The sequence below is a fragment of the Pongo pygmaeus genome, chromosome 19 (genome assembly GCF_028885625.2).
Source record: "Pongo pygmaeus isolate AG05252 chromosome 19, NHGRI_mPonPyg2-v2.0_pri, whole genome shotgun sequence".
In the NCBI taxonomy this organism is placed as follows: domain Eukaryota; kingdom Metazoa; phylum Chordata; class Mammalia; order Primates; family Hominidae; genus Pongo; species Pongo pygmaeus.
Window position 1 is genome coordinate 93,188,300 of NC_072392.2, and position 24,478 is coordinate 93,212,777.

General features: G+C 57.5%; 1 protein-coding gene across 4 annotated transcripts; it reads right to left on the bottom strand.

Moving 5' to 3' along the window:
• Positions 1-127: 127 nt before the first annotated feature.
• Positions 128-21,848, bottom strand: HID1 (HID1 domain containing). 4 transcript variants are annotated; one of them, XM_054456321.2, is made up of 19 exons: positions 21,652-21,848; positions 13,808-13,957; positions 13,091-13,261; positions 12,314-12,430; positions 11,580-11,686; positions 11,217-11,333; positions 9,352-9,574; positions 9,210-9,266; positions 8,272-8,412; positions 8,034-8,124; positions 7,689-7,840; positions 7,503-7,581; positions 5,160-5,324; positions 3,517-3,744; positions 2,920-3,026; positions 2,381-2,461; positions 1,635-1,726; positions 1,289-1,447; positions 128-1,017 (listed from the first exon to the last, which is right to left on the bottom strand). In XM_054456321.2, exons 1-19 carry the CDS (start codon positions 21,715-21,717, stop codon positions 954-956), a joined length of 2,367 nt encoding a protein of 788 aa, XP_054312296.1. In that variant the 5' UTR covers positions 21,718-21,848; the 3' UTR covers positions 128-953. The 4 variants fall into 4 exon arrangements, with proteins under 4 accessions (XP_054312296.1, XP_054312297.1, XP_054312298.1 ...); XM_054456322.2 differs by having other exon boundaries at positions 12,314-12,427; positions 21,652-21,823; XM_054456323.2 differs by lacking the exon at positions 13,091-13,261.
• Between the last annotated feature and the right edge of the window lie 2,630 nt (positions 21,849-24,478).

The window sequence follows — 24,478 nt, forward strand, 5'->3', positions numbered from 1 at the left end:
CCCACCCAAGAAAATAACAAATGCTGGTTCCCAGTCATGCCCTGGGGGCCCTCTGGGGTGCAGAGTCCCCAGCTCCCCTGAAGACAAGAGCCACAGCTGGCCCCTTGCCTCAACCAGAGTCAGAATGTGGAGCAGAAGGTTTTATTGTAAAGAGGCCGATTGTACAGAGCAAAGATTGTTCTGACACAGGGGGCTGGGGGGTGAGACCCAGAGGCCAGAGCTGGGGGAAGGATGAGGGGTGGCATCGCCCCATCCAGGCAGTGGGCAGGGCAGGGAGGACTAAATGGCAGCCTCCCAGTTCCCTTCCCTGCCCCTCATTACTGGGTAAGAGGAAGCCAGGCTATTTCCACGGACCCAGGAGAATACAGCAGGAGACCCTCACCACCACACACCATGCCCCAAGGATACGGGAGGTGCCCCAGTCTGGCTTTTGCAGTCGGCCAGCTCGCAGCCTCCTCGAGGAGCAGCCTGGCCACACCTTTTTCCCCTGGAGCCTGGAACAGCTGGCTTTGGGTTAGGAGGCTGGAAGCACCCCCTTATCCTGCCCAGGCACCTCAAGGGACAGCCCGTGGTTCCCTCGTCAAACCCCTTAGGGCACAGTGACCCAGTGGCTTCTGCCTCTGGGGCTGGGTAGCACAGGAGTGGGTGGGCACTGAGGGGACAGCACTGAGCCAGGTCTTAAAGGGGAAGTCCGAGTGTTGGGGGCAGTGGTCTCTGGTGGGGGCGTAGCCCCGGAGATGGGGCTCCTGTGAGTCCAGCGTAGGGTTTGAGGGGGATCCGAGCCGGTCCACATTGTCCTGGCCACGGGGGTCTCTAAGGCCTGACACTCAGGGCCACTATGCCTATTCCAGGACCTGATCGTGGTAATTTAAAGCTCAGAATGGTGGATGGGGGAAGCCTCAGGGACCAGGGCCCTGCCTTCCCCTAGACTGAGCCCCTCGCCGGCTTCATCCTCACACCCGCTGTATCTCAAACAGCTTCACGTCAGTGTCATACCAGACAGGGGGGTCCACATTCCTGTGGAGGAAATGGGGGGTTACCCAGGTGCTGGGGCACCTTGCAGACAAGGCACCAGGAGGAGCTGGGCGGCAGGAATGGCCAAGCCAACCCTTTCCATCCCAATGTCCCACCCTGGGCAGCAGGTGCCACACTCAACCAGGCAAGGCCGCCTTAGTTGACTGTCTTGACATGAAGTCTACCATGGATGGTGGGGCCCAGAGCTGAGGTCCCTGTTGAGCCCTGCTGGGCAGGCTCTCAGGCGGACACCACCCCACCCCCCGGGGCCCACCTCAGATAGATGACGCCCCACATGTAGGTGCGGAACCACATGGCAGTGCCCGAGTTGGCCTGGTACTTGCGGATGAGGATGGGGTGGGGCACGGGCAGCAGCCCCACCAGGGTGCCATGCTGCAGGAACCGCAGGATCTCAGACTCATCCGTCAGGCCCCTGCAGGGAGAGGGGTGTCTCCAGCACACTCACGTGGTCCAGGGAAGCACGGGGCTCACCCTGGCCCCCCAAGACCCCTGTTTCCCATCACACGCCTACTTAAGCCTAGGCTGGCCCCGTGCAGAGCCCACCTGCCCACACCCCCGGCCCCGCCCACAACCCCCGGCCCTGCCAGCGCCCGACTCACTTGTCGATGCAGATCTTCTCCACCTGCGGAACCAGCACCTGCAGCAGCCTCATGATGGTCTGCAGCGGCAGCTTTGACTTCCAGGAGAGGACCTGGTGAGGGACGGGGTTCCCGGGGCTGAGAAAGCAGCCCCCGGAGGCTGCAGGGCAAGCCTGACCCTGACCCAGAACCACAGGCTCCCCAAGGCAGAAAGTACCCCTGCTCCCTGCAGCACGAGCCTGGCACCAAGCAGGACTCAGGAACAGTTAATCCTTATTGATGGCAAGCGCCATGGCCCCGCGTTAAGCCAGGGCTGTGCCACGTGCCTCTCGGGAGACTGTCGCCTTTAGCCCTCACAACAGCATGGTTAGGCAGGGATGGTAATTATCCCTGTCCCAGAGCAACTGGCGTGATCTCAGGAGACACAGGGCGTGGGGATGGGCGTGGGGATGAGATTCAGGAGAGGAAGTCGGAAAGAATGATTTATTAAGGAAGAGAGCACTGTGGGCACCTGGAGCTTAATCCGGCTGGGGACTCTGGCAATAGTGTAGACAGAGGAAGCAACCGAGCCAGAGAGGCTGAACACGTGGGATGTCACCAGCCGGAAGGACCGACCCAGAGTCAGGCTTCTATGCTAGGGTCCTTTGATTCGGACACATTGCCGTCTTCACTGAGCTTCCCTGGGCCAGGGAGCCCCAACCCAGCTCCCGCCCCAGTACCATCTGTCCAAACCCCAGCCCCCGCTCGCCTGGCACAGGGTCCCTCACCCACTCTGGCGTTGGGCTCCACTGCCCACTGGCTGATGAGCTGGACGGTCGCCGCTGCTCCCTCCATGTCTGGCTGGGCTCCTGGCCCCCAGAAAGGAACAGGGGTGAGGGATGGCGGGGGTGGGTGAGGGGTGGAGTGGGGGGCAATGAGCCCTCTCCACTGGCAGCTGGAAATCCCACAAAGGGGAAGGCCCAGCCCAGCAGCCTTTGCCCCAGGCCCTAGGCCCAGCCCAACCTAGTGACAGGTTTAAGGCCAGCGGCTGACAGGGCAGGCCGGGTAAAGGCCAGCTCAGATAAGGGGGAGGGATGAGAAGTCTGAAGGCCAAGGGCTTCGCCGGGACCAGTAAACAAGGGAGGGGTCTGTGAAAGGCCCCCACCCCCAAGGAAGTCAGCAGCACTGACCTTAATGCCCTGGGCACTGGGTACCTGCCCCTCTGCTGCAGGTGACCCCAGAGTGCCCCAGCCCAGCCCCCACTGCAGAGGCCAGGGAGGAAGGGAAGGGCCAGCCACGCCTGGCTCCACGAGTCCCCGTCACCCACCCCCTTGGCTGGGCTGCCATCCTCCGAGCTCTGCTGGGGCTCAGGCTCCAGGGACCGCAAGGTGCCATCCTCTGACACCTGGGACTTCTCAGTCAGCTTGTCAATGCCTGGGCAGGGCACAGGTGGGAGTGAGGACCCCCTGCCACAGTGTCCCTTCTAGCCCTTCCTCCACCCACCTTATTTTTTATTTTTATTTGTTTTACTCCTGCTTCCCTCTGGAACCTCCACCGGCTCTAGAGGCAGTGTCTGATCACTGCAACGCCCTCTCCTATGCCCATGCCTCCAGAGTCTACACCCGCCCTGAGGCTCTGCCCCCAACACCAAGCTACACATGCTAAGCCCACCCAGTACCCTCCCCCATCCCTGTGCCCATGCCTCCAGAGTCTACACTCGCCCTGAGGCTCTGCCCCCAACACCAAGCTACACATGCTAAGCCCACCCAGTACCCTCCCCCCATCCCTGTTGCCCAGCCCCATCCCCTCGGCTTCCATACATAAGCCATGCTCTTTGCCGGAGATGGGGATGACACCCCGAGACCATGTTCCTCCCCCAGCCACACCAGTATCCACACTCCTGTCCCATCCACTAGCACCAGACCTGGAGTAGCCACCAGGCTGGTCTTGAGGGTGCCTGGCTCTGCAGGGGCAGCGGGGCGGGAGCCCTCCATGGAGGTGCCCTCCTGGGAGCCGGTACGAGACAAGGGCTCGGGTGTCCGCCGGCGCCGTTGCAGGGCCTTGTGAATGGTGGGCGGGTCCGTGGGCAGGTTGGCCAGCTGGTGGAAGACGCTGCGCTTGCGGATGATGGCGTAGACCAGGTTGGAGTTGCCTGTGGGCAGGGAGCATGCCTCGCCTCAGGGAGGCCCCCTCCAGCTCCCCCCGTCCAATCTGGGTGGGCTTCCTGGAAGGGGGAGTTTGGAGGACAGGAGGGTGTCTGCCCGAGGGGTTGGAGATGGTACAGGGAGCCCAAGAGAGGGTGCTGGGGCAGGGCTGGCACTGGCTGTGTGCCCACTATGGCTATCCCAGAATGTCAGGCCTGAGCACCTCACAACACCCCCGCCCCAGTGCCTTCCAGTTCCCTCCACAACCGAGCACTAAACGGCTAACACCTGGCAAAAAGGGCAGGCCCCAGCATGGCAGCGTCCACGTCAGGCCAGCTGTTAAATATTCTGACTCTCCCCACCACCAAGCAAGGTGGCCAGGAGAAGTCACAGAGGATCCGTCCATCCCCCAACACTGACTTCTCCCGGCTTTCAGGCCCCAGTCCCCATCTCTGGTCCTGCCTCATGCCATACTCTTCACTTTCAGTTCCACATCCCACCCCAGGGCCTTTGCACATGCTGTCTCTTGCCCCACCTTACCCCTATTTCTCCCTCAGAGATCACTGCAAATTTTTCCAACTTTGGAAATAGCAATAATAAAAACTGATCATTTTTAAGTTGCCAGGCACTGTGCTAAGTGCCTTCTGGGGGTTATTTTGCCCAATCTTCCCAACACCTTCCGAGACCGGGACCCTTAGAACCATTGTTATGAGCACCTTACAGATGAGGGAACTGAGGCTCGGAGAGGTCAGGTGACATGCCCCAGTCACAGGGCTAACGAGTGGCAAGGCTTGAAGTGACAGCAGGCAGCTGGGTGTCTGTGACACTGGGCAGACGGGCTGCTAAGATACCCATCAGGGTCTTACTACTCTTTACTTCCCTTTTATCACATTTCAGGTCAGATGTGGCGGATCATGCCTGTTATCCAAGCACTTTGGGAGGCCGAGGCAGGCAGATTGCTTGTCTCTACTAAAAATACAAAAAATTAGCTAGGTATGGTGGGGGGCGGGGCGCCTGTAATCCCAGCTACTTGGGAGGCTGAGGCAGGAGAATCTCATGAACCTGGGAGATGGAGATTGCAGTGAGCCAAGATCACGCCACTGCACTCCAGCCTGGGCGACAGAGTGAGACGCCATCGGAAAAAAAAATCAGATGCCCATCATCTGTTTGAAGCCTCCTTCCCCGCCTCCATCCCCAGCTGTGAGCTCCACAGGGCAAGAAGCAAAGATTTGTTCCCCACTGTATCCCCTGTACCCAGGTACACTGTAGATGCTCAATAAATGTACACTGAATGAATGAACTGGGGGCAGAAGGCAAGCAGGCCAGCACCTCCCAGAGGCCACCTCCTGGGCTGTGCCCTCCTTACATAGGAAGGAGGCCCACTGGCCACCCTGATCACCAGGGCCTCAGGCTGGTGCCTCACCATCAAACTGGTACTGGATGATGTTGTTGAAGACCTCCAGGAGGAAGAAGACCAGGTGGTGGTTCTGGGCAGCAGAGAAGAGGAACCAGGTGGTGGAGAAGGCCTCCAGCAGGTGCAGCAACTTGTTGGCGGTCACCATGGACAGGCTCTTGAGGTAGGGGGACACTGTAGGGGAGGGGTCAGCTCACTCCTGGGCCCCCCACCCAAGCCATCCCTGCACATCCTGGGCCGGGGGTGGAACAACAGGCTCCTGCTCCCAATCCCTCCCTGCCCCCTGCAGAGCCAGGACAACCAAGGCCCTAAGAGGCTGAGTCTACACTGGCCATACTGTGTGCAGAGTCCTGGGAGGCAGTTAGGCCCCACCCTCACCCCTCGACCATGAAGACAGCTGTCCTGCTTACAAAGCCATACACATCCCACCCATGCCAGTCCCCCCGCAATACCACGAGGGAGGCAGGACACAGACAAGATCATCCCCATTTTACAGATAGGGAAACTGAGGCTCAGAGAAGGTCGTAAACTTGGCCAAAGTTCCCCAGTAATGAAATGATCAGGCAGGGATACAAACTCGAGACTTTAAATCTTTCTAGAATGTCAAGCTGCCATGTCACTAGAAATGTATTTTGGGGCCCAACCCTGGGGGCACGCCCAGCCTGAAGTTCCATGCTGATCTGAACACTTCCTTGTCTTGTGTCATTTTCCCTCACTAGGGTGAGGGCTCCACAGGGCAGGGACCGGGGCTGTCTTGGTCACAAATGTGTTCTCGGAACCAGCTCAGTTAAGATTTGTGAGATGCAGCCAGAGAGTGAACCAGGAGGGGAAGGGACACTCCTGGCCCCAAAGCTCACAGCCCAGCTAGAGGCCTCTACCACCCCACACTACCCACCCTGCAGTCTAAACCAGACCACAGACAGGCCAGCCACCCCTAGCCACGACCATCCTCTCCAAAAGATGTTCACACTGAAGGCATTTTGCCCCAGCCCATGGCCACCTGCCTTGCTGGGTCCTGAACCCCAAGGAGCCTGGATCCTTCTGCTTCCTCTCCCCACCAGCTGTGTGCAGTCCTTGCTGGGTGGGGGTAGGGGCTGGACGGGGAGGACAAAGGCAGAAAGCATAGGGCTTCCACATCCCCATACTATGTGACTCCAAATGTCCAAACCTGCACTGCCCAACACAGTGGACATCAGCCACATGTGGCCATTTCGTGCTTGAAACACAGCTAGTCCTAACACATGTGCTGCACATATGAAACACACAAGAGACCAGACACAGTGGCTCAGCCTATATAATCCCAGCACTTCGGGAGGCTGAGGCAGGAGGATTGTTTGAGCTCAGGAGTTCAAGATGAGCCTGGGAAACATAGTGAGATCCCATCACTATAATTAGAAATAAAATGAAATATGGCCGGGTGTTGTGGTTCACACCTGTAACCCCAGCGCTTTGGGAGGCCAAGGCAGGCAGATTGCTTGAGGCCAGGACTTCAAGACCAGCCTGGTCAACATGGCAAAACCCTGTCTCTATTAAAAATACAAAAAAAAAAAAAATTAGCCAGTTGTGGTGGCACACGCTGTGATCCCAGCTACTTGGGAGGCCGAGGCATGAGAATCACTTGAACCTGTGAGGTTGCAGTGAATGGAGATTGTGCCACTGCACTCCAGCCTGGGCAACAGAGAGTGAGACTCTGTCTTAAAAATAAAAAATAAAATAAAATAAAATAAAATAAATAAAGTAAAAATGTTATCGGACTACCAATGGCTCCCATAAACTGGGTTAAACTCCTTCAGATGTCAAAAAAAATTGTTAAAATTAAAAAAAAAAAAGCCAGATGCAGTGGCTCATGCCTGTAATCCCAGCACTTTGGGAGGCTGAGGTGGGCATATCATCTGAGGTCAGGAGTTCGAGACCAGCCTGGACAACAATGGCAAAACCCCGTCTCTACTAAAGATACAAAAATTAGCCAGGTGTGGTGGCAGACGCCTGTAATCCCACCTACTCAGGAGGCTGAGGCATGAGAATTGCTTGAACCCAAGAGGCAGAGGTTGCAGTGAGCTGAGATGGTGCCACTGTACTCCAGCCTGGGCGACAAGACTGAGTGTGAGAAGGGAATATTAAATATCTCATTAGTAATTTTCATATCAGCTACATGTTGAGATGATGATAGATAAAACATATTATTAAATTGTTGTCACCCTTTTTTTTTAATGTGGCCACTATGAAGGGTACACAAGTTTGCGTTCTTTCTGTGAACTGGAAGGGCTTGAAACCTGGAACAGGTGGCAGGTTGGCCTGTGGCCTGACACCACCTGGTGGTGAGTGCGGGGAGTGCAAGCTCCGGGCCCCTACCGTTGACCACGATGGTGAGCAGGCAGTCGAATAGGGGCTGCAGCCGCTGGTGCCCGCTGGTGATGATCTTGTGGAACACCTGCGCCAGGAGGGACAGGGGCGCCGTGGGGTCCCCGCTGCCTCCAGACTCAGCCAAGAGGACACCGCCCCTGCACCTCCTGGGCCCGGCCGCACAAGCCCCCTCACCACAATGAGCAGGTCGGCGTGGGTCCCGGTGAAGACTGGGATGTCCATGGGCACGCGGATCGAGTAGGGCTTGTTCAGCCGCACCCCGAAGTTCCGCTCCCCGCTCAGAAGCAGCAAGATGAAGACGCCTATGTGCATCAGGCCCACCCGAGCTGCGGCAGGTGGCGTGGGAGGGGTCACTCGGGTGGGAGGGGGAAGGAGGGGCCCAGGCAGGGACCATTTTGGGGGCCTCTCTCCTGGGAGGTCAGAGTGCCAGGCCTGAGCTCCTGGGAGGCAGGGCAGATGGCCAGCCCTCCACCTCGCTGCCAGGAAAGCCCCCAGCATCCCACCCCACCCTGGTCTTACACTGATCGGCCCGGGCATCGTTGAGGAAGAAGAGGATGGGGACAAGGATGTCTAGGACGTCGCTGCTCTTCAGCACGAAGAAGAGGAATTTCTAGGGGTGCGGGGAGGGGTCAAGTGGGCTGAGTTCGAGGGAGGGGCAGCTCTGCCCCACCCCCCTCAGTCTGACACTGTCCCTGCCCCCAGGCTATTGGGGCAGCTGCTCTCCATCTCCCTGCAGGGCCCCTCGAGACTGGCCCACCTTGTTGAAGTCACAGAGCTTCCAGAAGAGAACTAGCAGCTCCTGGTGGAACTGGATCTTCTTGGTGGAGTTAGGCAGGTAGGTCTGGAGCAGGGGGTTGGACAGCAGCCGGGCTATACCCTTGAGGATGAACTGGAAGTCCTGGGGGCGAGGGCAGAGCAGGGGGCCTGTCCAGCCCAATCCCTGCAGCTCCAGCTTCCCAGCCCAGGCCCGCAACAAATGCCCCCTCCATCCCCCAGAGCCAGATCCCACCTCCAGAGCCAGAGGGCCCAGATGCTATCATCCATAGCGTCCTGGGGCGACGCCTCAGGAAGCGGAGTCCCTCATAGGTATGGACAGCCCTGGCCCCTCCACCAGACTGCAGACTCTCTGTCCTTGGGCTGTGAGCCCCTTGAGCAAGGCTGCTGCTGCTCTCAGTGAACTCCCACACATGCACACCCTCAACCTCATCCCTGCCCACCTTGGACTCATGGTTGACAGGTTCCATCCTTCTACCCCTCCCCAAAATACTCCCCCATCACCCCCATCACACTCGAGAAGCATTCCACTGTTCTGTCATTTACTGAGGTCTGCCACCAGCTGGGGTGAGAAGGCAGCTAGGGTCCTGTGTTTTAGCTGCAGAAGTTAGAACTCTGGGAGTTCAAGCACCTTCCCAAGATCACAAGACACATGAACTGGGACTGCCTGGCCTGAAGCCCTTGTCCACTGTCATTCCCCTGTCTCCCCACCACCTCTGAAATGACATCAGCCACCTCCTCCCAGAAGCCTTCCCAGTTACCTCTACCCAGGTGAGGCCATCAGCCCCTCCTGCATCTTGAAACCCTCACAGTCCTGCCACTATTTCACCTGGGGTGGCCCCAGCCCACAGAGAGCATGGTTCCTTCATGGAGGGGTCAGGATCCCCCATATCCCTGTCTCACTGTGGGGACTGGACTTGCCTCCTCACGATGGATGCGGGACAAGTAGTTCACAAACAGGTTCTCAGGGCCTGGAGGCTGCCAAGAGAAGCCCCTGGTGAGCAGGCGTCCTCCCCACAACCCGTGGCCCCGGCAGCTGTCCCTTCCATACTCCCATCCTTACATCGGCATCATCCATGGCGGTGCCAGTGGTGGTGCCGTCCACAGTGGGGCTGGCACTGCTGGCGCTGTCGTGGTCCAAAGTGACAATGAGCACCTGGGCAGCCTCCTCCACCAGGGGTTCCCGGTAGTCAGAGAAGAGCAGGTGGTTGTAGGGGATCCCGTAGCCCACAGGGTCATAGGCACACACGGTGTTGAGGAGGGAGGTGAACAGGGGCAGGGCATGTCTGCAGCAGGAGAGGGGACAAGGCTGCAGAGGCTCCACTGGGGCCCAGCCCCCTGGCCACACCTCTCTGGCCACATGGGAAGGTCAGCCTCATTCAAGAAGCATTTTAGCACCACACCAGGGAGTGGCTTGGAAAGAGTGGGTGGGGGAAGCCCAGAGCCATGATTAGGACACATTCATACCCCTTAGGGTCTTAAGGGGCAGACACCCTCCCTCGGGGCCTCAGAGATGGGATTGGAGGCCCGTGGAGAAGGTGGGCTTACCCTCAGGGAGCAGAGCCCAGGCTCAGCCAACCAGCTCCCAGGCCACAGAATGACTCCACTCAGACTCAAGAGATGTCAGGGTTCAAGCTGCTCATCTTACAGATGAGGAAGCTGAGACCCAGAGAGGTTAAGTGAGGGACAAAGGGTGGCAGTTTGCCTGATAAGGCTGGTGAGAAAGAAAACTGTGGCCAGCCTCTGACAGTGGCTGGTGGAGGGGGTCGCCTGGCTCCCTTCTCTTCTGGAGTAGGGTGGAAGGTTGAACAGAAGGCTAGGAAACCTGAAGAATAAGGCGTGTCATGTAGGGACCAGAGTCTGGAAGGCGGAGGTCGACCGCCACCTGCCGGGCACAGACCCTATGCGGCCAACACAGCTCCCAGTGGGAGCTACCTGCTCAAATACTCAACCCGGCCACGTGGCACGTGGGACACCCTCCCCCCGCCCCGTGCTCACGTGTCCCCCACAGTCCATGAGTGCTCCATGTGGGCTGGGCCTCCCTGCCCTTCGGGGTATTTGTCACACACACCCCCACCTGGTCGCTAAGCTGCAGGGTCCCACACAGCAGCCTCAAGCCACAAGGAGCTGTCGAGCCCTTGGAATGTGGGTGATCGGAACCGAGACCTGCTATAAGTGCAAAATACACACTGGATTTTGAAAACTTAGCATGAAAAGGGGGATGTCAAACAGCTCAATAACGTTGTATACTGATTCCATGTTAAATGCTAAAGTTTGGGGTATATCGGGTTATATGAAATATATTATTAATTAATTGTATTTGTTTATTTATTTTTTGAAACGGAGTCTCACTCTGTCACCCAGGCTGGAGCGCAGTGGCGCGATCTCGGCTCACTGCAACCTCCGCCTCCCGGGTTCAAGCGATTCTCGTGCCTCAGCCTCCCAAGTAGCTGGGATTACAGGCACCCGCCACCAAGCCTGGCTAATTTTTGTATTTTTAGTAGAGACAGGGTTTCACCATGTTGGCCAGGCTGGTCTCGAACTCCTGACCTCAGGTGATCTGCCCACGTTGGCCTCCCAAAGTGCTGGGATTACAGGCGTGAGCCACCATGCCTGGCCGAATTTTACTGTTTAACTTTTTTAATTTTAAAATTGCACTCGTGGCTTGCATCCTATTTCTACTGGACAGGCGGCTCTTGATGGAGGACCCAGGGACGGAGCACTGAGGGGCTCCCAGATTCTGTCCTGTCCAGGACTCCAAGGACAGACTGAAGGGGCTGGTGTAAGATGTGGCTGGTAAGTTAAAGTTCATTACCACCAGGGGGCAGCACCTCCCCTCAAACGAGACCCAGGGCTGGCGAATGGCCTCAGCTCTGGGTTGCCTGGAGTAAGAGGGAAGAGAGCGGCAGAAAGGCCAAGGGCCCTCACCTGTTCTCCGTGGAACAAAAGAACTGAACCCATGGGTTGGTGCTGCCACTTTCCAGAGCCGGGGGCAGGTACATGGCCTCGGAGAAGCATGTCAGCAGCAGTTTCAGCAGCTCCATCCTTGACGGGGGAAGGGAGAGGGCACCTTAGGATCCCAGTACCGTCTTGGAGGTGCTGCCCACCCAGCCCAGCGCCCCAGCCCAGGTCCATGGGAGGAAGTGACCCCCGTTGACCCCTGTAAGGCCAAGGTTGGGTCAGAGGTGAGGACAGTCTTCTGGGGAGACCCCATGGGCTCTCTCTGAGCTGTGTGGGGGCCCGGCCCGGGGTCCAGCTGCATTGAGGGCTCTGGGCCTGGGCGAAGCTCACCGGTTCATATCGTGGATGTAGTTAGGCTGGGGGGAGTGAGCGAAGCCCACACCAGCCTCCCAGATGTATTCACAGCTGTCCAGGGAGTGGACGTCCTCCGCCGAGTCCTGGGGACAGGGCCAGGAAGAAGCCGGGTTAGGGGGTCGAGAGGTGAAGAGCAGCCTGGATCAGAACCTGGCCACCTCGAGCCTCGCACAGTCCCATGGGGCAGAGACCGCCAGTTCTCCTAAAGACAGGTCCTCAAAATGGCCCGGCCCTCATGCACAAGAGCAGGAGTGAATATTCTTAGGCCTCTTGAAAGCTCATTTTTCTTCCATCTCACACTGGTTCTTTCACTTGCTCAGTCCAGTTTGGGACAGGGAGAGAGGGAGGGAGGGGCAGGGGGTTGGGTGCCCCGGGTTTGGGGGTGGGCAGAGAACACTCAAGGTGAAGCCCATGCCACCACAGGAAGCAAGAGGGCCAGGCCTCCTGTGTCCGAGCCCCGCACCCCTGGGCAGGCAAAGACAATGGGTGTCTGTGCCCAGCCATCCGAAGGCAGCGGGCAGGGCCAGCCCCAGCTGGCTTCCCTCAGCTGTACCAGCTGCCACCCAGGCCTACACGTGCCAGGCAGCTCAGCTCTCCTGGAACCCCCCCGGCCCCCAATGCAATCCGCCCAAGGGAACTTCAACTGGCCCGGCCCCAACCCAGGACCAGAGCCTACTCAGCCTGGGGGTGGGGGGCTGGGGGACACTCACCACAGTGCTCCTCCGGTGGCTCTGAACCGTGAAGTCCGGGCAGAAGAGCAGGTCAGCAATGGCCAGGAGCAGGGACTCGGCCAGGGGCCTGGCATTCTCATCATCCTCTTCTCCCTGCTGGGGACACAGCACCCACAGGCTGCCTCAGTGATAGCTGGCCAGGAAGAGGTGGCCCAGGGCTTGGGGAGCGGTGGAGGACAGGGGCTGAGCCCAGGCGGGCACCCATGGGCAGAGGAATGAAGGGACAGGAAGTGGACTCCTGGTTGCCCCAAACCTCCCAAGGCAGAAGTGGGACAGAGCAGGGAGCCGGGCCGGGAACAGCGAGGGAATCTCCCCTACTGACTGGAGGGGGCCGGGCGGTGACCCCCAACATCAAGAGTCTCAGCCCTGCTAGGAATCGCTGTGTTGCATCCCTCGGCACCTCACCTGGACATAAACCCAGGGCAGGTGGTGTGGGGGACAGAGGACAGTATGGTCCCTCTCCGGCCCTCAGAGGGCCCAGCTCCTCTGCCTCCACCTCTGCCCAGCGACCCCTGGCTCTCAGCTTCTCTCCACACCCTACTTCCTCTGGACTGTGGGCACAGAAACCCCCATGGGAGGGGAACTGAGGGCCCAAGGAGGTGGCGTTGAACACCATCCCTCAGCAGCACCCACCGGCCCCACCCCTGTACTTCCCAAATCCCAGAAGAGGCTTGGAGGAGCATGGCCGGCCCTAAAGGGCGTTCTCCCTGTGACGCCAACTCTGCCTCCCACCCAGCCCTGGCCAGGCCCACAGACCCCTCCTCGCCCTGCCCCGGGCACTGTGGACCAGAAGAAGCCCCTCCAGTCAGGGTCCTCAAAGATGTAGGGGAGCACGCGGGTGAGCAGCCGGCTGCAGTTCAGGACGATCTGCTTCTCCTTCTCCGAGTGGCAGCCACTCTCGGCTCCCTGCACCAGCTTCTCAACGGCCTGTGGGGGCAGGCAGGAGCAGAGGGCAGGCTGGAAGGTGGGGAGAGGACCCTGGCACTTGGGGTCAGGGTGGGCACCCAGGCTGCAGAGGAGAGACAGTGGGGGCACAGGCAGAGGAGCCACCTGGAGTTGGGGTCGGCCAGCCTGGGGGGACTGGGACACAGGCCAGAGCAGCTTGGAGCATCAGGACAGCCAGGGCCCAGCTAGCCACTGGATGGCTGAGGCCTTGCTAAGTGAGTCTCCCAGCCTCTGTTTCCCTATCTGTAAACTGGCGACACTGGCAGTACCCACCCCACAGAGGGAGCTAAATGAACTGATCTGTGGAAGGTGCTCAGTTAGATGTGGCCTGGAGGACTCCTCCATAAATGGCGGCTGCCATGGTCCCTCCGCCCAGCGAGGAGAACCAGAGAGAGAGAAGTGGAAGAGCTGAGTGAGGCCACAGTGCTGCCTGCCCCTGTGGGGCGGGAGGCCCTGGATGTGCCTGCCTTCTCCTGCTGTGGGCTGGGAGGGTGGAAGAGTGGCAGCGAGGGACTGGGCAGCCCTCACCTTGTAGCACAGGGTGGCCAAGTTGGAGGGTGACTCTTCCCGCACGGCCCGGATCTCTGCTGCCGGCACCAGTGCAAACACATCCTGCACCGAGGTGGCTGTGTCGGCCCAGAACTGGTCCCAAAAGGCATCATCGGTGGCTTCCACGGGCTGTGGGGGGACCAAGGGTCCAGAGTTACACAACTCCTGGCCAGAGGGCCCACAGTTTGCCCAACTTGTGGCCAGGAGAGACCCTGAGAGGGAAGCCAGAGTCTCCCTACCTGCTGGGGTCCCAGAGCCTTCCCACATGGGTGGGGGACATCCTTCAGCCACCACAACCCCTGGACAGCACAGTCAGGCTGGAGACACCAGGCATGTATGGTCAGGGGTCAGCTAGGCACAGAGTCAGCCAAAGCCCAACGCCACCCCTGAGGAGGTGTGTGATCCTGGTTAAGTCACCATCCTCCCCTGGCAAAGCAGGCTGACCTCCCCACCTGGGCACAGCCCCAGGCCACACCATTAGGTCAAATGCCCAGGATCCAGGTCAAGACCGTGCCATCTCTCCATGGGAAGAAGACAAAGGTGACTTGTACTCTGTTTCCAGTCACCCAGGATGCCCACCACAGGCCTCCAGCCTCTGCCCTCTCACAGCACACCCAAAACAGCTGGCACATCTGGTGAATTCACCTCTGCGGCTCTCTGACCCCGATATGCCCCTCTCAGCACGCACCTCCAGCGCTGCCGCTCAGGCTGTCCTCGCCAGGGCTCCCAACTTCAAATCCACCTCCTTCAACCCTGCCTCTATGCTGCTGCCAACCCATGCACCAAGGTGGCATCCTGCATGCACCACAGCACCGCTGCCACAGGCACTGCTTCCTCACCCAGAGCCCTTCAGGACCTCCCCACTGCCTGCTGGGACAAGTCCAAACCTCAGCCCAGCACTCAGCCAAGATCTCACAGAAACATGCCTTACACGGCCGAGCGCAGTGGCTCATGCCTGTAATCCCAGCACTTTGGGAGGCCGAGGCAGGCGTATCACGAGGTCAGGAGATCGAGACCATCCTGGCTAACACGGGGAAACCCCATCTCTACCAAAAACACAAAAAAAATAGCCGGGCTTGGTGGCAGGCACCTGTAGTCCCCAGCTACTCGGGAGGCTGAGGCAAGAGAATGGCGTGAACCCAGGAGGCAGAGCTTGCAGTGAGCCGAGATCTCGCCACTGCACTCCAGCCTGGGCGACAGAGAGGGACTCCGTCTCAAAAAAAAAAAAAAGAAAAGAAACATGCCTTACACATGTGCACACAGACACATGTGTACACACGTGTATGTCATACACACACATACCTGCATTTACTACTCCAGGACTCCACCCTGCCATCTCTTCTCTTTACCTTCACCCAAGCTGTTCTCTCTTCCCCCTTCCCCTTTTTCCCACAACAATGCATTCCAAAATCCATTCCCATGGAGGCAACAGGCCTTAAAAACACACATGCCCAGCCAGGCACAGTGGCTCATGCCTGTAATCCCAGCACTTTGGGAGGCTAAGGTGGGTGGATCACCTGATCAGGAGTTCGAAACCAGCCTGGCCAACATGGTGAAACCCTGTCTCTACTAAAAATACAAAAATTAGCCAGGCGTGGTGGCAGGCGCCTGTAATCCCAGCTACTTGGGAAGCTGAGGCTGGAGAATCACTTGAACCCAGGAGGCAGAGGTTGCAGTGAGCCAAGATCATGCCACTGCACTCCAGCCTGGGCAACAAGAGCAAAACCCCATCTCAAAAAAAAAAAGTACACAAGATATAAAACTTCCTCTAGGAGGCTCACAATTCATGTTAAATTATACATGAATAAAAGACTAGAAGAGGCCGGATGAGGTGGCTCACGCCTGTAATCTCAACACTTTGGGAGGCTGAGGCGGGTGGATCATGAGGTCAGGAGTTCAAGACCAGCCTGGCCAAGATGGTGAAACCCCGTCTCTACTAAAAATACTAAAATTAGCTGGGCGTGGTGATGGGTGCCTGTAATCCCAGCTACTCAGGAGGCTGAGGCAGAGAATTGCTTGAACCCAGGAGGCGGAGGTCGCAGTGAGCTGAGATCGTGCCACTGCATTCCAGCCTGGGTGACACAGCGAGACTCTGTCTCAAAAAAAAAAAAAAAGACTAGAAGAAAATGAATCAGAATGTTAATAGCAACTCTCTCTCTGGGTGGTTTTATGTTTTTCTTTATGTTTTTCTGTAAGAGCACGTGTTACTATTTTTTTCCTTTTGAATGTTCATCTGTTAAGGGACCAGAGTGTCCAAGGCACGAGCACCTCCTCGGGCCCATCCCTTTACAGCTCCTTCTGAGTGTCACTTCCTGCAAGACACCTTCCTGCTTTCTCCAACACAGTTTTTTTCCTACAGCCAATAAAACCTGAGGTCCCTGCTACCACCACAAGTCTGCACTTCATACACATCACTCTTATCATCAGAAAAAAATATATATCTTATTAAAAAATCATTCTGGGGCCGGGCACGGTGGCTCATGCCTGTAATCCCAGCACTTTGGGAGGCCAAGGTGGGTGGATCACAAGGTCAGGAGTTTGAGACCAGCCTGGCCAATATGGTGAAACCCCTCTTTACTAAAAATACAAAAATTAGCTGGGCATGGTGGCGCATGCCTGTAATCCCAGCTACTCCGGGAGGCTGAGGCAGGAGAATCACGTGAATCCAGGAGGCAGAGGTTGCAGTGAGCCAAGATCACACCACTGCACTCCAGCCTGGGTGACAGAGTGAGACTCCGTCTCAAAAAAATAAAAAATATAATAATAATAATGGCTGGGCACGGTGGCTCACACCTATAATCCCAACACTTTGGGAGGCTGAGGCAGATAGATTGCTTGAGCCCAGGAGTTTGAGACCAGCCTGAACAACATGGCGAAATACCATCTCTACAAAAAAAAAATCAAAAAAAATTAGCTGGGCATGGTGGCACACACCTGTCATGTCAGCTACTTGCGAGGCTGAGGTGGGAGGACTGCCTAAGCCCAAGGAGGTTGAAGCTGCAGTGAACCAGGATCATACCACGGCACTCCAGCCTCGGTGACAAAGTGGCTCACACCTGTAATCCCAGCACTTTGGGAGGCTGAGGCAGGAGGATCACTTGAGCCTCGAAGTTGGAGACCAGCCTGAGTAACATAGTGAGACCCTATCTCTACCAAAAAAAAAAAAAAAGAAAAGAAAAAATTAGCCACGTGTAGTGGCACGCACCTGTAGTCCCAGCCACTCAGGAGGCTGAGGCAGGAAGATCGCTTGAGCCCAGGAGTTCAAGGCTGCAGTGAGCTATGATTGCGCCACCGTACTCCAGCGTGCATGACTGAGTGAGACCCTGTCTGTAAATATTTAATAATAATAATTCTGTTCTCTGAAGCTACTTCTTCTAAGAAGCCTCCCAGAGCCCCAGGCTTGCTTGCTCCCACCTGGGAACCTCCAGCCCCACCCCTGCCCCCACCCTGCGTAGTTCCTGCCTCCACAGTCTGGGTGCACGTGCCTCGAAGCCCCATCAGTCCCTGACCTTGCTGGTAAAGCATATGGCAGATATTCAGCCAACATTTGTTCCACTGAAGCTGCGCACAGTCCTGGGGACCCCTTCAGCCTGGCCACAGAGCAGGGCTGAGCACCCGTGGAACTCTCCAAACTCAGAGTTGGGGTCGCATGCCTCACCAAGGTCCAGGCATACCCCAGCCCACTCCCAGAGCAAACACCCCCACCCCACCCCAGGGAGCTGCAGGGTAACATGTGGCCATGACACTCAGTCCCAGAACTGGTAGAGCGAGTTCTTCACTGGGGGAGAGGAACAAAGGCTAAAGGAGGGCCCTGGGGCTGGGGTTTGCTGGCCCTTGGGCCCTCAGCCAGGACAGCCCTCTGGCACTCCCTGGAGTGCAGGGACATGGCACCCCAGTCTGGGTGGCCTGGGGCCAGGGTGGGGTAAGGAAGGACATCCCAGGAAACCCACAGAGCCATCTGGGAGTGCCTCTGGGAAGCCGCCATCCCTGACACTTTTCCCACCTCCCAGGTAGCTACTACCCCCTTCAGAGGGCAGAAACTAAGCACAAGCGGGCATGACCTCTGACCTAGTTCATCAGGCAGTGTCACCGGGGGACTAAATCCAAAATGAAGAAAGAGACTTAATAGCCCATTCTGGAAGCAGAGGAGAGATCCCAGCCATGACAGATCCCAGCCTTGAACTTGAGGAACGGGACTTTGCCTCCCTGTTTCCTCAGCTTGGGCCTCCTCTCCTGGTCCCACTGTGGCTTGGACATTTGGATTTGGTGACCACCTGCCCAGGCCAAGCTGATGCTAAAGGCATTAGTCAGGGTCACTGAGGCCCCTTAGGCTTCTAATGGGAGAAACATGGCTCAGCACCTGCCTCAATGACCCCAGTTGGCCTCCACCCAGCCCAAGGAAGCTTCTAATATCTGATCTTTTTTTTTTTTTTTTTTGAGACCGAGTCTTGCTCTGTGGCCCAGGCTGGAGTGCAGTGGTGCAATCTCAGCTCACTGCAAGCTCTGCCTCCCGGGTTCACGCCATTCTCCTGCCTCAGCCTCCTCAGTAGCTGGGATTACAGGCGCCTGCCACCAAGCCTGGCTAATTTTTTTGTATTTTTTAGTAGAGATGGAGTTTCACCATGTTAGCCAGGATGGTCTCGATCTCCTGACCTCTTGATCTACCCGCCTCAGCCTCCCAAAGTGCTGGGATTACAGTTGTGAGCCACCGCGCCCAGCCAATATCTGATCTTTGAAGGAAGTGTTTTTGCTGGAGGTAGGCAGGCCCCCTGCTGCTAGGGTCAAAGAAACTGAGCTACCCTGGTAAAAAACCAGGTATTCTTCTCCCCTTATTCTTTTTCTTTTGTTTGTTTTTGAGTCAGGGTCTTGCTCCATTGCCCAGACTGGAGTGCAGTGGCACAATCATAGCTCACCGTAACCTCGAACTCCTGGGCTCAAACAATCCTCCCATCTCAGCCTCCGAGTTGCTGATATGACAGGCGCACCCCACCCAGCCCAGCTAATTTTGTTTATTTTTTAGAGATAGGTTCTTGCTATGTTGACCAGGCTGGTCTCCAACTCCTGGGCTCAAGTGATCCTCCTGCCTCCACCTCCCAAAGTGCTGGGATTACAGCCATGAGCCACCACGCCTGGCCAAAATCAGAATTTTTTTTTTTTTTTTTTTTTTGAGGCAGAGTTTTGCTCTTGTTGCCCAAGCTAGAGGCATGATCTCGGCTCACCGCAACCTCCGCCTCCTGGGGTCAAGCGATTCTCCTGCCTCAGCCTCCCAAGTAGCTGGGAATACAGGCATGTGCCACCACGCCCGGCTAATTTTTGTATTTTTAGTAGAGACGGGGTTTCTCCATGTCGGTCAGGCTGGTCTCGAACTCCCAACCTCAGGTGATCCGCCCCCCTCAGCCTCCCAAAGTGCTGGGATTACAGGCATGAGCCACCACGCCCAGCCCAAAATCAGATATTCTTAACCCAGCTTTTCCAGGCTCCTGCTTAGACCAGATCCCCACTCAGACCTAGGGGAGCAGTTGTATCTTTTGACTCTCAGGGTGTGCAGGGGGAAAGTCCCCTAGTGCTCGAGCCTGCTAGGCCTGCTCTGGAGGACTGTGTCTCCACGCATGCCCATGCATATACATGTATACACATGTAAACATGCACCCGCCAGGTTCATCTGGCCTGCAGCAGAGAATTCCAAACAGGCAGGATCTGGGAGAGGGTTCCAGGTCTAGGAATGTCTCCCTCCAGAGCTCCACCTACTATAAGGAAGGGCCAGGAAACACAGCCAAAGCAGCTGGCTCTCAGGACCACGGTCAGGCCTGACCCAGGACTGGACCATGGGGCAGGAAGAAAACAGGATACAGGGCAGGAAGGCGAGGAAGGTGGAGCAGCAGGGACACAGGCCCAGACCACAGGAAAAGGTGCTGGTTCTGCCTGTCTACTGCCCAAGCCACACCCTGTAAGAGCCTGGAACCACATATCATCCCATGGACAAATGGCCTGAATCTCCTTGGGGACTCCAAGTGGTAAGGTCAGTGATGATCATCTGGGTTCTGATCCTCACACCCAAGCTACCCAAGTCAGGTCACTTACACAGAGTCCAAGGCTTCAGCCACGGAGGGCCTCTCCCCCCGGGCAGCCCAGGCCCCCGCCCGCCTACAGGACCCAGTGCTCTCCAGAAGGCTGGTCTGATCTCCAGCCTATCCAGGTTCTATTCCAAGCCTACTCAGTGTCCTCAGCTGGGAAACAGAACAGCACCATCTCAAGTGGCCCATCATAGGGCTGTAGGCAGGGAAAGACAGAGGTACACAGTATTTTGGGGAAAAGGCCTGAACAGGTAGGAATCTAGGCCACTCCAGAGCCTTTGGTACCCTGCTGAGCTGGCCCCACTGGCCTGGCAAAGGACCCCAGCTGCCAAGCCCACAGCGCAATCCAACAAGGTGTTTCTTCCCCAGGCAGGTAAACATGGGAGCCTCCCTTCCTCCCTGCCTCCCCGCTCCTCTCCCTGCAGCCCTACACTGAGGGGCTAGCCCACTTGCCACCTTCCCTGCCACCCACAGAACGAAAACCCCATCCTAAAAAAGCCAAGCTCCAGAACGACCCAGGAGCCGTGGGGAGTGGAGAAAAGTGCGGTCTGGTTTCTATCAAGAGCCTTTCAGCCGGGGTTGGACTCGCCAGAGGCCCTGGGCATTTGCTGCGCACTTGACCCTTCCAGGGTGGGAAAAGGGATGAGGGAGCAAGGTCTGGCCCCTGGAGCTGTGACCAGCTGGCTGTGGGAGCTGGCTTCCTCGATCCCACTCTAACCTCCAGCAGCAAGAGAGAGCCCTGGAGAGCAGGAGGTGAGGGGCCAGGAAAGAGGAAAGTCCCAGATGGCAGCAGGTCCTGAGTCCCCTGAAAATGGGGGACCTGGGGAGTCAGGGCTGAGCATCTCTGTGGCCACGGTGCCCTGATTCAAAAAGCCGGGAGAGAAGCGGTGGGCAGAGAAGCAGTCTCGCTGGGGCCAGGTGGTATAAGGAGGTGGCCATTGGGCCACTTGTGGACTCACGGGAGAGTTATGAGCATGGACTACGCTGGAGGGTCCCTAGGCCCCTCACCAGCTGACTGAGGGCCATCCTGCAGGTCCCCATCCCTGAGCCAGAGAACAGAGCACACAGGCTAACAGCCTTTACCTCGCAGGGCCCGGGGGGAAGGCCCCTGGAGAGGTCCCCAGCTGGGAGGCTGTGCTCAGTAGGCCTGGGGACAGGGCCCCTCGCCAGGCTGCCTCGCTGCCCGCCACTCTTTGCGTGTTCCCAGGAAGACCTGGGCCTTCCCTGCCCACGGGCATCGACCAGGGCCCAGCGAGGCCGCTGCCGCGCACACCAGCTGTTTCTCCGACCCGGGCGGACGCCAGCCAGGCTTTGTTTGCATTGAGTCAACCGGGACTGTGCGTCCGGGACCCGCGGGCAATGAGGGGCGGGGAGGGGAGCGGACGGTGGATGGGTGGGTGGGGGCGGCGGAAGGCTGGAGATGCGAAGCTGGGGACGCCGCGGGGCGGGACAGGGGGCGGACAGCTGTGTCGCCGGCTCGGGGAGTAGGCACACGTCAGCCTAAGGTGGCAGCAGCGGCTTCGGGGAGAGGGGTGTTCCCAGGAGAGGAGGCTGAGGGTGGGGGACTAGAGCCAGGGGATGGAGCTTCCAGGTATAGGCCGCGGGGTCCCGTTCCGGCGCTGGCCTTGGCGTTACGCTCGGGGCCCGCCCGTACCCCCATCTCCCGGCGAGCCAAGTTCGCGTACCCCCGGCCCTGCCCAGCCCCCAGCCCGGCAGGTGGATGGGGAGGCCGGGGCCCCCATGGCGCACCTGCGTCTTGGTGGTGAGCTGGATCACCGCCTTCCGGAAGTTCAGCTTGGAGTCGGTCGACCCCATGTCTCTGGAGCCCGCTCCGGCCCGGCCCCCGCCCCGACTCCAGCCCGGCTCAGGCTTCAGCTCCGGCTCCAGCTCCGCGGCCCCCGCGGCTCTCGCAGGAGACAAGCGGCGCGCCCCGCCCCCGGCCGCGTCGGCCCCGCCCCTCGTGGCCCCGCCCCGACAGGCCCCGCCCCCGCGTGGCTCCGCCTCCTGCACCTGCCGTGCCCGCCGCCGAAGACCCGCGGAGTCCGAGGTTCCAACCCAGCGCCGCCTCACGCCGGGTGCCCTCTCAGCTCCCACCCGGATCCTCGGCGCTCTTCCTTCTGCGTCGGAGCATTGTACCCGCCTCCGCTGCTGCCACGCAGTCCCCAGGGCCCAAAACCCTCCTCCCAGCTCGTCCCCCGCCCCGGTCCTCACCCTTCATCCCCGCTCTGGCCCCTGGCCCACGTCTCAGCTGGCCCTGTCCATCCCACTTTCCTCCTTCTCAGTCTGTTTTTCCCATTCATATTTTCTGAGCGTCCACTCTCTTGGTTCCCCCTTTTTCTGACCTGTCAAACCCACGTGTTCAGACAGTCCCGCAGGCCCTAGGTTATGAGGGAGGGAGGCGCTGACTCAGTTTCCCTACTCCAGGAAAGCAGCTCCTCGCCTTGATGACAGCGAGAGTCCCTCGCGGTCCCGACCCCTCTCTAGCCACCAGATTCCCAGAGAATGCTTTGAGATTCATCCATTTCAACAAATGTGCTGAGGGTTTGGTATTTGCCAACTCTGTGTCATGGACGGGGCACAGCGGACATAAGTCGTACAGCCTGCTCTTTATGGGCAAGCAGCTAGGGAGAGGGACAAGGAAAGAAGCTGCCAGGGTACAGCCAAGTAAGCCTGTAATAGAGGCAGATTAATCATCAAAACAAGGCCGGGTGCGGTGGCTAACGCCTGTAATCCCAGCACTTTGGGAGGCGGAGGCAGGAGGATCACGAGGTCAGGAGATCGAGACCAGCCTGGCCAACATGGTGAAACCCCGTCTCTACTAAAAATACAAAAATTAGCTGGGCGTAGTGGCGCACGCCTGTAATCCCAGCTACTCTGGAGGCTGAAGTAGCAGAATTGCTTAAACCTGGGAGGCAAAGGTTGCAGTGAGCCGAGATCGTGCCACTGCATTCCAGCCTGGGCGGCAGAGCAAGACTCCATCTGGGGGGGGGGGGGGGGGCGGGGATTCAAAACAAGACGACGATGACGATATCTCTAATAGCTACCTCTGAGGTATTATTTTATCCCCATTTTACACTCGGGGAAAATGAGGCTTGAAGCAGTTACTTGCCCAAAGCCACACAGGTTACTACCTAGTAAGGAGCTCATCCAAATGAGGCTGCGCTTTTTCCACAACATCATTTTGCAAGCTATATCTGGAAGCTTCTGGAAATCTTGGATGCTTTTTTATTTTTTGCGATGGAGTTTCGCTCTGTCGCCCGCCCAGGCTGGAGTGCAGTGGCACAATCTCAGCTCACTGCAACCTCCACCTCCCAGGTTCAAGCAATTCTCTTGCCTCAGCCTCCAGAGTAGCTGGGACTACAGGGGCCCACCACCACCCCCAGCTAATTTTTTTGTATTTTTAGTAGAGATAGAGTTTCACCATGTTGTCCAGGCTGGTCTTGAACTCCTGACCTCAAATGATCCGCCTGCCTCAGCCTCCCAAAGTGCTGGGATTACAGGTGTGAGCCACCATGCCCAGCCCTATTATTTATTTATTTATTTATTCATTCATTCATGCATGCATGCATTCATTTTACAGATGAGGTTTCACTCTGTTGCCCAGGCTGGAGTGCAGTGGTGCAATCATAGCTCATTGCAGCCTCAAATGCTGGGGCTCAGGCAATCCTCCTGCCTCAGCCTGCTGAGCAGTTAGGACTACAGGTGCACACCACCATGCCCAGCTAATTTTTTTTTCATTTTTTGTATAGACAGGATCTTGCTACATTGCCCAAGCTAATCCCCAACTTCTGGCCTCAAGGGATCCTCCCACCTCAGCCTCCCAAAGTGCTGGGATTACAGATGTAAGCCACCATGCCTAGCCCCTAGATGCTTCAAAAGGATGTGACATTCACTTAAAGAGGAATTCTACGGGTGAAAAATGAGGGGCGCGCCATCTGGGAGCAAAAGTGTGGCAGGGTGGAGCGGGTGTGGAGGGAAAGAGGAGTGCGAAGGGTGTCGCCATTTCACTGAACAAACAAACTCCACAGGGCAATCATAGGGTAGCTCTAGCCTTTCTCCAGAGGTGGGTTTTCCCCGCCCCGGGCAAAATCCTTGGCAGGTTTCATGGCTTTTCTAATCATTCCAAGATAATGAATGAATAGTTCCTTTATTTGGCATTAAAAAAAAAAATCCAGTCTATTCTACAAATCACTCAACCGCATTCCAGGCCAGAGTGACATTAAAAACTCTCAATCGTAATCATTAGGGAAATGCAAATTGAAACCACAGTAAGATAACACTACATAGCTAGCACAATGACTTTCAAAAACTGGCAACATGCTAACAGTTTCTTTTTTCTTTATCTATTTTTATTTTTTGAGACAGGGTCTCCCTCTGTCATTCAGACTGTGCAGTGGCACGATCACAGCTCATTGCACCCTCTACCTCCACGGCTCAAGCAATCCTCCCACCTCAGCCTCCCAAGTAGCTGGCACTACAGGTGCACACCATGACGCCCGGCTAATTTTGTATTTTTTATAGAGATGGGGTTTTGCCATGTGGCCCAGGCTGGTCTCAAACTCCTGAGCTCAAGCGA

Excerpts from the sequence above, each read along its gene's own strand:
- HID1 (XM_054456321.2), bottom strand. The coding sequence starts at position 21,717 with ATGGGGTCGACCGACTCCAAGCTGAACTTCCGGAAGGCGGTGATCCAG. Across the intron at positions 12,431-13,090 it reads CCGGGGCAGGGCGAGGAGGG|CAGGGAGAAGAGGATGATGA; the intron begins GTCTGTGGGCCT and ends CTGTGTCCCCAG. Across the intron at positions 8,413-9,209 it reads CCCGCATCCATCGTGAGGAG|GACTTCCAGTTCATCCTCAA; the intron begins GCAAGTCCAGTC and ends CCTCGCCCCCAG.